This window comes from Oncorhynchus nerka, linkage group LG23 (genome assembly GCF_034236695.1).
Source record: "Oncorhynchus nerka isolate Pitt River linkage group LG23, Oner_Uvic_2.0, whole genome shotgun sequence".
Taxonomy (NCBI): Eukaryota; Metazoa; Chordata; class Actinopteri; order Salmoniformes; family Salmonidae; genus Oncorhynchus; species Oncorhynchus nerka.
Window position 1 is genome coordinate 358,628 of NC_088418.1, and position 12,583 is coordinate 371,210.

General features: G+C 51.9%; 1 protein-coding gene across 6 annotated transcripts in view; it reads right to left on the minus strand.

Moving 5' to 3' along the window:
* Positions 1-12,583, minus strand: part of LOC115106291 (kelch domain-containing protein 3) — a 78,059-nt gene that overhangs the window by 38,937 nt on the left and 26,539 nt on the right. For all 6 annotated transcript variants that reach the window (XM_029628858.2, XM_029628862.2, XM_029628861.2 and 3 more), the window contains 2 exons: positions 11,091-11,304; positions 5,369-5,455 (listed from right to left, as the gene is read on the minus strand). In XM_029628858.2, coding sequence (XP_029484718.1) covers positions 5,369-5,455; positions 11,091-11,304 — 301 coding nt within the window. The remainder of the gene's footprint in view (positions 1-5,368; positions 5,456-11,090; positions 11,305-12,583) is intronic.

Genomic DNA, 12,583 nt, shown 5'->3' on the forward strand with positions numbered 1-12,583 from the left:
GGGTAATAGGTAGGTGGTAATAGGTAATAGGTAGGGGGTATGGGGTAATAGGTAATAGGTAGGTGGTAATAGGTAATGGGTAATAGGTAGGTGGTAATGGGTAATAGGTAGGTGGTAATAGGTAATGGGTATTAGGTAATGGGTAATAGGTAGGTGGTAAAAGGTAATAGGTAGGTGGTGATAGGTAATGGGTATGGGTAATAGGTTATGGGTATGGGGTAATAGGTAAGTGGTAATAGGTAATGGGTATGGGGTAATAGGTAGGTGGTAATAGGTAATGGGTAATAGGTAGGTGGCAAAAGGTAATAGGTAGGTGGTAATAGGTAATGGGTAATAGGTATGGGGTAATAGGTAGGTGGTAATAGGTAATGGGAGTGGGGTAATAGGTAATGGTTAATAGGTAGGTGGTAATAGGTAACGGGTATGGGGTAATAGGTAATGGGTATGGGGTAATAGGTAGGTGGTAATATGTAATGGGTATGGGGTAATAGGTAGGTGGTAATAGGTAATGGGTATGGGGTAATAGGTAGGTGGTAATAGGTAATGGGTATGGGGTAACAGGTAATGGGTAATAGGTATGGGGTAATAGGTAACGGGTAGGTGGTAATAGGTAATGGGTATGGGGTAATAGGTAATGGGTATGGGGTAAAAGGTAATGGGTATGGGGTAATAGGTAATGGGTATGGGGTAATAGGTAGGTGGTAATAGGTAATGGGTAGGTGGTATGGGGTAATGGGTTGGGGGTAATGGGTATGGGGTAATGGGTAGGTGGTAATAGGTAATGGTATGGGGTAATAGGTAATGGGTAATAGGTAGGTGGTAATAGGTAATGGGTATGGGGTAATAGGTAATGGGTAATAGGTAGGTGGTAATAGGTAGGTGGTATGGGGTAATAGGTAATAGGTAGGTGGTAATAGGTAATAGGTAATAGGTAGGTATTGGTAGGTGGTAATATGTGGTAATAGGTAGGTAATAGGTAACATTGGGTAATAGGTAATGGGTATAGGTAATGGGTAATAGGTAGGTGGTAATAGGTAATGGGTAATAGGTAGGTGGTAATAGGTAATGGGTAATAGGTAGGTGGTAATAGGTAATGGGTATGGGGTAACAAGTAGGTGGTAATAGGTAATGGGTATGGGGTAATAGGTAATGGGTATGGGGTAATAGGTAGGTGGTAATAGGTAATGGGTAATAGGTAGGTGGTAATAGGTAATGGGTATGGGGTAACAGGTAGGTGGTAATAGGTAATGGGTATGGGGTAATAGGTAATGGGTAATAGGTAGGTGGTAATAGGTAATAGGTAGGTGGTAATAGGTAATAGGTCATGGGTAATAGGTAAGTGGTTTGTAAGTCGCTCTGGATAAGAGCGTCTGCTAAATGACTTAAATGTAAAATGTAAATGTGGTAATAGGTAATGGGTATGGGGTAATAGGTAGGTGGTAATAGGTAATGGGTAGGTGGTAATATGTAATGGGTATGGGGTAACAGGTAATAGGTAGGTGGTAATAGGTAATGGGTATGGGGTAATAGGTAGGTGGTAATAGGTATGGGGTAATAGGTAGGTGGTAATAGGTAATGGGTATGGGGTAATAGGTAATAGGTAGGTGGTAATAGGTAATGGGTATGGGGTAGTAGGTAATGGGTAGGTGGTAATAGGTAATAGGTAGGTGGTAATAGGTAATGGGTATGGGGTAACAGGTAATAGGTAGGTGGTAATAGGTAATGGGTATGGGGTAATAGGTATGGGGTAATAGGTAGGTGGTAATAGGTAATGGGTATGGGGTAATAGGTAGGTGGTAATAGGTAACGGGTATGGGGTAATAGGTAGGTGGTAATAGGTAATGGGTATGGGGTAATAGGTATGGGGTAATAGGTAGGTGGTAATAGGTAATGGGTATGGGGTAATAGGTAGGTGGTAATAGGTAACGGGTATGGGGTAATAGGTAGGTGGTAATAGGTAATGGGTATGGGGTAACAGGTAGGTGGTAATAGGTAATGGGTATGGGGTAATAGGTAAATGGTAATAGGTAATGGGTATGGGGTAACAGGTAATAGGTAGGTGGTAATAGGTAATGGGTATGGGGTAACAGGTAATAGGTAGGTGGTAATAGGTAATGGGTATGGGGTAATAGGTAGGTGGTAATAGGTAATGGGTATGGGGTAATAGGTAGGTGGCTGTGTTGTATCTCTATTTAGAAGTAGACAACCTCAGGTAGTAAATGTTACATAAACCTGATCTAGTCTCTATTGAACTCTTCAATTCATTCATCTGGTCCCTTTATTTAGAACAGACAAAGAGGACGATAGGACAGAGAGAGGTTACAGCCAGGAGGACAACATTAGTTTATTAATATAGAACTTTGTGCATCAGAAACAGCATAACCTCTTTTTCTCTCTCTCTCCACTCTGTGTGGCAGATAGATCAGTGACTGTGTGGCTGCTCAGTATTCAATCATCCCTTATAAGGCATCACCATGGACCTGCTATGGCAACAAGCTGTTCAAGCCTTTCAGCGCCATAGATCAAGGCCTGAACAGAGAGGTTGTGCTGCCATCTAGCGGACAGATTTAGAACAGCGGGAATAGATGGCTCAGTGACACAGTGCCCCAAATGGCACCATATCCCCTATAGACCACTACAGGCCCTGGTCAAAAGCAGTGCACAGACCCGAAACGGTCAGTCCCTACCCTACCCCGCGATGTTCAGTCCCTGCCTGTCCTACCAACCCAACACTAGCTCCCTGTCTGTCCTACCAACCCAACACTAGCTCCCTGCCATTCCTACCAAACCAACACTAGCTCCCTGCCTGTCCTACCAAACCAACACTAGCTCCCTGCCTGTCCTACCAACCCACATGACTGTCCTACCAACCCAACACTAGCTCCCTGCCTGTCCTACCAACCCAACACTAGCTCCCTGCCTGTCCTACCAACACAACACTAGCTCCCTGCCATTCCTACCAACACAACACTAGCTCCCTGCCTGTCCTACCAACCCAACACTAGATCCATGCCTGTCCTACAACCCAACACTAGCTCCCTGCCTGTCCTACCAACCCAACACTAGCTCCCTGTCTGTCCTACCAACCCAACACTAGCTCCCTGTCCTACCAACCCAACACTAGCTCCCTGCCTGTCCTACCAACACATATGACTGTCCTACCAACCCAACACTAGCTCCCTGCCTGTCCTACCAACCCAACACTAGCTCCCTGCCTGTCCTACCAACCCAACACTAGCTCCCTGCCTGTCCTACCAACCCAACACTAGCTCCTGCCTGTCCTACCAACCCAACACTAGCTCCCTGCCTGTCCTACCAACCCAACACTAGCTCCTGCCTGTCCTACCAACCAAACATTAGCTCCCTGCCTGTCCTACCAACCAAACATTAGCTCCCTGACTGTCCTACCAACCCAACACTAGCTCCCTGCCTGTCCTACCAACCCAACACTAGCTCCCTGCCTATCCTACCAACCCACATGACTGTCCTACCAACCCAAAACTAGCTCCCTGCCTGTCCTACCAACCCAAAACTAGCTCCCTGCCTGTCCTACCAACCCAACACTAGCTCCCTGCCTGTCCTACCAACCCAAAACTAGCTCCCTGCCTGTCCTACCAACCCAACACTAGCTCCCTGTCTGTCCTACCAACCCAACACTAGCTCCCTGTCCTACCAACCCAACACTAGCTCCCTGCCTGTCCTACCAACACATATGACTGTCCTACCAACCCAACACTAGCTCCCTGCCTGTCCTACCAACCCAACACTAGCTCCCTGCCTGTCCTACCAACCCAACACTAGCTCCCTGCCTGTCCTACCAACCCAACACTAGCTCCCTGCCTGTCCTACCAACCCAACACTAGCTCCCTGCCTGTCCTACCAACCCAACACTAGCTCCCTGCCTGTCCTACCAACCAAACATTAGCTCCCTGCCTGTCCTACCAACCAAACATTAGCTCCCTGACTGTCCTACCAACCCAACACTAGCTCCCTGCCTGTCCTACCAACCCAACACTAGCTCCCTGCCTATCCTACCAACCCACATGACTGTCCTACCAACCCAAAACTAGCTCCCTGCCTGTCCTACCAACCCAAAACTAGCTCCCTGCCTGTCCTACCAACCCAACACTAGCTCCCTGCCTGTCCTACCAACCCAAAACTAGCTCCCTGCCTGTCCTACCAACCCAACACTAGCTCCCTGTCTGTCCTACCAACCCAACACTAGCTCCCTGTCCTACCAACCCAACACTAGCTCCCTGCCTGTCCTACCAACACATATGACTGTCCTACCAACCCAACACTAGCTCCCTGCCTGTCCTACCAACCCAACACTAGCTCCCTGCCTGTCCTACCAACCCAACACTAGCTCCCTGCCTGTCCTACCAACCCAACACTAGCTCCCTGCCTGTCCTACCAACCCAACACTAGCTCCCTGCCTGTCCTACCAACCCAACACTAGCTCCCTGCCTGTCCTACCAACCAAACATTAGCTCCCTGCCTGTCCTACCAACCAAACATTAGCTCCCTGACTGTCCTACCAACCCAACACTAGCTCCCTGCCTGTCCTACCAACCCAACACTAGCTCCCTGCCTATCCTACCAACCCACATGACTGTCCTACCAACCCAACACTAGCTCCCTGCCTGTCCTACCAACCCAACACTAGCTCCCTGCCTGTCCTACCAACCCAACACTAGCTCCCTGCCTGTCCTACCAACCAAACATTAGCTCCCTGCCTGTCCTACCAACCAAACATTAGCTCCCTGACTGTCCTACCAACCCAACACTAGCTCCCTGCCTGTCCTACCAACCCAACACTAGCTCCCTGCCTGTCCTACCAACCCAACACTAGCTCCCTGCCTGTCCTATCAACCCAACACTAGCTCCCTGCCTGTCCTACCAACCCAACACTAGCTCCCTGCCTGTCCTACCAACCCAACACTAGCTCCCTGCCTGTCCTACCAACCCAACACTAGCTCCCTGCCTGTCCTACCAACCCACATGACTGTCCTACCAACCCAACACTAGCTCCCTGCCTGTCCTACCAACCCAACACTAGCTCCCTGCCTATCCTACCAACCCAATACTAGCTCCCTGCCTGTCCTACCAACCCAACACTAGCTCCCTGCCTGTCCTACCAACCCACGACTGTCCTACCAACCCAACACTAGCTCCCTGCCTGTCCTACCAACACAACACTAGCTCCCTGCCTGTCCTACCAACCCAACACTAGCTCCCTGCCTGTCCTACCAACACAACACTAGCTCCCTGCCTGTCCTACCAACACAACACTAGCTCGTACGTATCCTACCAAACCTCAGAGCGTAGAATGGATGGAGAATTGTATGTTCTTAGAACGGTTGATCACCTGGGTTGAACTTCCAGAGGTCATTGAAGTGTCGGTCCAGACGAGCGTTATAGCCCCCAAATATATACAGCTCCCCGTTGTAGGAAACTGGAGGATAAGGAAACAGGAAAATGAATATAACATGAACATATAGGGGGAAAGTATTTCTGTTTAAAAAACATATTCCTTCATATGACAAGTATCAAGGTCACACAGCCAGCCACCCTAAAGACACAAACACACCTCAACAGGAATAGTGGGGCCCTAAAGACACCCCAACAGGAACAGTGGGGCCCTAAAGACACCCCTACAGGAGCCGTGGGGCCCTAAAAACACAAACACACCCCAACAGGAACAGTGGGGCCCTAAAGACACCCCAACAGGAACAGTGGGGCCCTAAAGACACCCCAACAGGAACAGTGGGGCCCTAAAGACACCCCAACTGGAACAGTGGGGCCCTAAAGACACCCCAACTGGAACAGTGGGGCCCTAAAGACACCCCAACTGGAACAGTGGGGCCCTAAAGACACCCCAACAGGAACAGTGGGGCCCTAAAGACACCCCAACAGGAACAGTGGGGCCCTAAAGACACCCCAACTGGAACAGTGGGGCCCTAAAGACACCCCAACTGGAACAGTGGGGCCCTAAAGACACCCCAACAGGAGCAGTGGGGCCCTAAAGACACAGGAGCAGTGGGGCCCTAAAGACACCCCAACAGGAACAGTGGGGCCCTAAAGACACCCCAACAGGAACAGTGGGGCCCTAAAGACACCCCAACTGGAACAGTGGGGCCCTAAAGACACCCCAACAGGAACAGTGGGGCCCTCAAGACACCCCAACAGGAACAGTGGGGCCCTCAAGACACCCCAACAGGAACATTGGGGCCCTAAAGACACCCCAACAGGAGTAGTGGGGCCCTAAAGACACCCCAACAGGAACAGTGGGGCCCTAAAGACACCCCAACAGGAACAGTGGGGCCCTAAAGACACCCCAACAGGAGCCGTGGGGCCCTAAAGACACCCCAACAGGAGCCGTGGGGCCCTAAAGACACCCCAACAGGAGCCGTGGGGCCCTAAAGGCACCCCAACAGGAACAGTGGGGCCCTAAAGACACCCCTACAGGAGCCGTGGGGCCCTAAAAACACAAACACACCCCAACAGGAACAGTGGGGCCCTAAAGACACCCCAACAGGAACAGTGGGGCCCTAAAGACACAAACACACCCCAACTGGAACAGTGGGGCCCTAAAGACACCCCAACTGGAACAGTGGGGCCCTAAAGACACCCCAACAGGAACAGTGGGGCCCTAAAGACACCCCAACAGGAACAGTGGGGCCCTAAAGACACCCCAACTGGAACAGTGGGGCCCTAAAGACACCCCAACAGGAGCAGTGGGGCCCTAAAGACACCCCAACAGGAGCAGTGGGGCCCTAAAGACACCCCAACAGGAGCAGTGGGGCCCTAAAGACACCCCAACAGGAACAGTGGGGCCCTAAAGACACCCCAACAGGAACAGTGGGGCCCTAAAGACACCCCAACTGGAACAGTGGGGCCCTAAAGACACCCCAACAGGAACAGTGGGGCCCTCAAGACACCCCAACAGGAACAGTGGGGCCCTCAAGACACCCCAACAGGAACATTGGGGCCCTAAAGACACCCCAACAGGAGTAGTGGGGCCCTAAAGACACCCCAACAGGAACAGTGGGGCCCTAAAGACACCCCAACAGGAACAGTGGGGCCCTAAAGACACCCCAACAGGAGCCGTGGGGCCCTAAAGACACCCCAACAGGAGCCGTGGGGCCCTAAAGACACCCCAACAGGAGCCGTGGGGCCCTAAAGACACCCCAACAGGAGCCGTGGGGCCCTAAAGACACCCCAACAGGAGCCGTGGGGCCCTAAAGGCACCCCAACAGGAGCCGTGGGGCCCTAAAGGCACCCCAACAGGAGCCGTGGGGCCCTAAAGACACCCCAACAGGAGCCGTGGGGCCCTAAAGACACCCCAACAGGAACAGTGGGGCCCTAAAGACACCCCAACAGGAACAGTGGGGCCCTAAAGACACCCCAACAGGAACAGTGGGGCCCTAAAGACACCCCAACAGGAACAGTGGGGCCCTAAAGACACCCCAACAGGAACAGTGGGGCCCTAAAGACACCCCAACAGGAACAGTGGGGCCCTAAAGACACCCCAACAGGAACAGTGGGGCCCTAAAGACACCCCAACAGGAACAGTGGGGCCCTAAAGACACCCCAACAGGAACAGTGGGGCCCTAAAGACACCCCAACAGGAACAGTGGGGCCCTCAAGACACCCCAACAGGAGCAGTGGGGCCCTAAACACACAAGCACACCCCAACAGGAACAGTGAGATCCTAAAGACACCCCAACTGGAACAGTGGGGCCCTAAAGACACCCCAACAGGAGCAGTGGGGCCCTAAAGACACCCCAACAGGAACAGTGGGGCCCTCAAGACACCCCAACAGGAGCAGTGGGGCCCTAAACACACAAGCACACCCCAACAGGAACAGTGAGATCCTAAAGACACCCCAACTGGAACAGTGGGGCCCTAAAGACACCCCAACAGGAGCAGTGGGGCCCTAAAGACACCCCAACAGGAACAGTGAGATCCTAAAGACACCCCAACAGGAACAGTGGGGCCCTAAAGACACCCCAACAGGAGTAGTGGGGCCCTAAAGACACCCCAACAGGAACAGTGGGGCCCTAAAGACACCCCAACAGGAACAGTGGGGCCCTAAAGACACCCCAACAGGAACAGTGGGGCCCTAAAGACACCCCAACAGGAGCCGTGGGGCCCTAAAGACACCCCAACAGGAGCCGTGGGGCCCTAAAGACACCCCAACAGGAGCCGTGGGGCCCTAAACAGAACAGGGCTCCGGGCAGCCGAGCGGAAATGGAGGAAAACTCGCCTCCCTGCGGACCTGGCATCCTTTCACTCCCTCCTCTCTACATTTTCCTCCTCTGTCTCTGCTGCTAAAGCCACTTCCTACCACTCTAAATTCCAAGCATCTGCCTCTAACCCTAGGAAGCTCTTTGCCACCTTCTCCTCCCTCTTGAATCCTCCTCCCCCTCCCCCCCCCTCCTCCCTCTCTGCAGATGACTTCGTCAACCATTTTGAAAAGAAGGTCGACGACATCCGATCCTCGTTTGCTAAGTCAAACGACACCGCTGGTTCTGCTCACACTGCCCTACCCTGTGCTCTGACCTCTTTCTCCCCTCTCTCTCCAGATGACATCTCGCGTCTTGTGACGGCCGGCCGCACAACAACCTGCCCGCTTGACCCTATCCCCTCCTCTCTTCTCCAGACCATCTCCGGTGACCTTCTCCCTTACCTCACCTCGCTCATCAACTCATCCCTGACCGCTGGCTACGTCCCTCCTGTCTTCAAGAGAGCGAGAGTTGCACCCCTTCTGAAAAAACCTACACTCGATCCCTCCGATGTCAACAACTACAGACCAGTATCCCTTCTTTCTTTTCTCTCCAAAACTCTTGAACGTGCCGTCCTTGGCCAGCTCTCCCGCTATCTCTCTCAGAATGACCTTCTTGATCCAAATCAGTCAGGTTTCAAGACTAGTCATTCAACTGAGACTGCTCTTCTCTGTATCACGGAGGCGCTCCGCACTGCTAAAGCTAACTCTCTCTCCTCTCATCCTTCTAGACCTATCGGCTGCCTTCGATACTGTGAACCATCAGATCCTCCTCTCCACCCTCTCCGAGTTGGGCATCTCCGGCGCGGCCCACGCTTGGATTGCGTCCTACCTGACAGGTCGCTCCTACCAGGTGGCATGGCGAGAATCCGTCTCCTCACCACGTGCTCTCACCACTGGTGTCCCCCAGGGCTCTGTTCTAGGCCCTCTCCTATTCTCGCTATACACCAAGTCACTTGGCTCTGTCATAACCTCACATGGTCTCTCCTATCATTGCTATGCAGACGACACACAATTAATCTTCTCCTTTCCCCTTCTGACGACCAGGTGGCGAATCGCATCTCTGCATGTCTGGCAGACATATCAGTGTGGATGACGGATCATCACCTCAAGCTGAACCTCGGCAAGACGGAGCTGCTCTTCCTCCCGGGAAGGACTGCCCGTTCCATGATCTCGCCATCACGGTTGACAACTCCATTGTGTCCTCGTCCCAGAGCGCTAAGAACCTTGGCGTGATCCTGGACAACACCCTGTCGTTCTCAAATAACATCAAGGCGGTGGCCCGTTCCTGTAGGTTCATGCTCTACAACATCCGCAGAGTACGACCCTGCCTCACACAGGAAGCGGCGCAGGTCCTAATCCAGGCACTTGTCATCTCCCGTCTGGATTACTGCAACTCGCTGTTGGCTGGGCTCCCTGCCTGTGCCATTAAACCCCTACAACTCATCCAGAACGCCGCAGCCCGTCTGGTGTTCAACCTTCCCAAGTTCTCTCACGTCACCCCGCTCCTCCGCTCTCTCCACTGGCTTCCAGTTGAAGCTCGCATCCGCTACAAGACCATGGTGCTTGCCTACGGAGCTGTGAGGGGAACGGCACCTCAGTACCTCCAGGCTCTGATCAGGCCCTACACCCAAACAAGGGCACTGCGTTCATCCACCTCTGGCCTGCTCGCCTCCCTACCACTGAGGAAGTACAGTTCCCGCTCAGCCCAGTCAAAACTGTTCGCTGCTCTGGCCCCCCAATGGTGGAACAAACTCCCTCACGACGCCAGGACAGCGGAGTCAATCACCACCTTCCGGAGACACCTGAAACCCCACCTCTTTAAGGAATACCTAGGATAGGATAAAGTAATCCTTCTCCCCCTCCCTCCCCCTTAAAAGACCTAGATGCACTATTGTAAAGTGGCTGTTCCACTGGATGTCATAAGGTGAAAGCACCAATTTGTAAGTGGCTCTGGATAAGAGCGTCTGCTAAATGACTTAAATGTAATGTAAATGTCTAAAGACACCCCAACAGGAGCCGTGGGGCCCTAAAGACACCCCAACAGGAGCCGTGGGGCCCTAAAGACACCCCAACAGGAGCCGTGGGGCCCTAAAGACACCCCAACAGGAGCCGTGGGGCCCTAAAGACACCCCAACAGGAACAGTGGGGCCCTAAAGACACCCCAACAGGAACAGTGGGGCCCTAAAGACACCCCAACAGGAACAGTGGGGCCCTAAAGACACCCCAACAGGAACAGTGGGGCCCTAAAGACACCCCAACAGGAGTAGTGGGGCCCTAAAGACACCCCAACAGGAACAGTGGGGCCCTAAAGACACAAACACACCCCAACAGGAACAGTGGGGCCCTAAAGACACAAACACACCCCAACAGGAACAGTGGGGCCCTAAAGACACCCCAACAGGAACAGTGGGGCCCTAAAGACACCCCAACAGGAACAGTGGGGCCCTAAAGACACCCCAACAGGAACAGTGGGGCCCTAAAGACACCCCAACAGGAACAGTGGGGCCCTAAAGACACCCCAACAGGAACAGTGGGGCCCTAAAGACACATAAACACACCCCATGTGACAGCGAGACTGAAAGGTCATGGAGGAGAGAACTGCAATCAATAATAAATGCATTGACTTTAAAGTCTTCTCTGTTGAACTTATGATGAATGCATTGACTTTAGAGCCTTTTAATTGCCACTGTTCATTACTGAAAGTGCTTTAGAGTTCAACTCTGCCAAAATGCTATAATAACAGTTAAAAGGTTGAAAAATGCAACGTCTGTCTGTCTGTGTGTCTGTCTGTGTCTCTTACAGGCTGAGTGGCTACGTCGTCCCTCTGGTGGGAGCTGAGCAGTAGCAGTGTTCAGCCAGCTGTTGGTCTCCGTATCAAACACCTTTATCTTGTTGCAGTAGATCTCATTACTAGAGTGGAACGGACCGAAGCGATCTGCTCTGCCTCCAAACACAAACATCTTAGTGCCAATGATGGTGGCAGAGTGGAAGTCCCTCCAACGAGCTGGAGTACCCTGGAGAGGAGAGAGGAGAGGGGACGAGAGAGAGGGGAGGGGGGATAGAGGGGAAGAGAGAGGGAGGGGGATAGAGGGGAAGTGAGAGAGGGGAGGGGGATAGAGGAGAAGAGGAGAGAAGAGAGAGAGGGAGGGGGATAGAGGAGAGAAGAGAGAGAGGGGAGGGGGATAGAGGAGAAGAGGAGAGAAGAGAGAGAGGGGAGGGGGATAGAGGAGAAGAGGGGGAAGAGAGAGAGTGGAGGGGATAGAGGAGAAGAGAGGGGAGAGAGAGAAGGAGGGGGCAAAGAGAGAGAGGGGAAGGGGGATAGAGGAGAAGAGAGGAGAGAGAGAAGAGGGGGAAGAGAGAAGGGATAGAGGAGATGAGAGGAGAGAGAGAAGAGGAGAGAGGGGGAGAGGGAAGGGGGCAGAGAGGAGAGAGAGAAGGGTGGAGAGGGGAGAGGAGAAGGGCAGAGAGGGGAGAGAGAAGAGCGGGAAGAGGGAAGAGGTGCGGACAGGGGAGAGGAGAAGGGCGGAGAGGGGAGGAGAGAGGGAAGAGGGGCGGACAGGGGAGAGGAGAAGGGCGGAGAGGGGAGGAGAGTTAGTGGTGATGGTGACAGAGAAGAAGTCCCTCCAACAAGCAGGATTATACTAGAATAGAGGAGAGAATCTCCTTCAACATATCTAATGCCATAACATTCAGTCTATAATCCTGTTCAAGGCCCCATGCAGAATGTGATTTACCTGTGGTATACAGTGCCTTCAGAAAGTATTAATTTCACTTATTCCACATTTTGTTGTTACAGCCTGAATTCATCATGGATTAAATAATAGTTTCTGTTTCACCCATCTACACACAATACCCCATAATGACAAAGTAAACATGTTTTTAGAATCATTTTTTTTTCTTTTTTTTATACATTTATTGAAATTGAAATAAAGAAAACTCATTTACATAAGTAATTTTGACAGGGAGTCAATGCTGAGACCAAGGTATCTTTCCAGATGAGTCCTGTATTGCACCACAATGCAATAAACACACTAAACTACTGTCGTGGCCCTCTTTGGGTATAGCTAGTGGCTTCCCCCTCTTTCCCTCCTACACTCAGGTTCTGTTATCTCAGGTCGTAAATTTCTGGAGGAGACTCTCTCCTTCATTCGGTAGAGAGAGAGAGAGTTTCATAGTAGAACAAAGGAACTTGAGATCTGAACAATATCAATGTATTAAACCGGTCAGTGGAGAAGCCATTTACGACCCGGTCAGTTTTGTTTCATGTTTGTTACCATTTAACTCTGTTAAAAC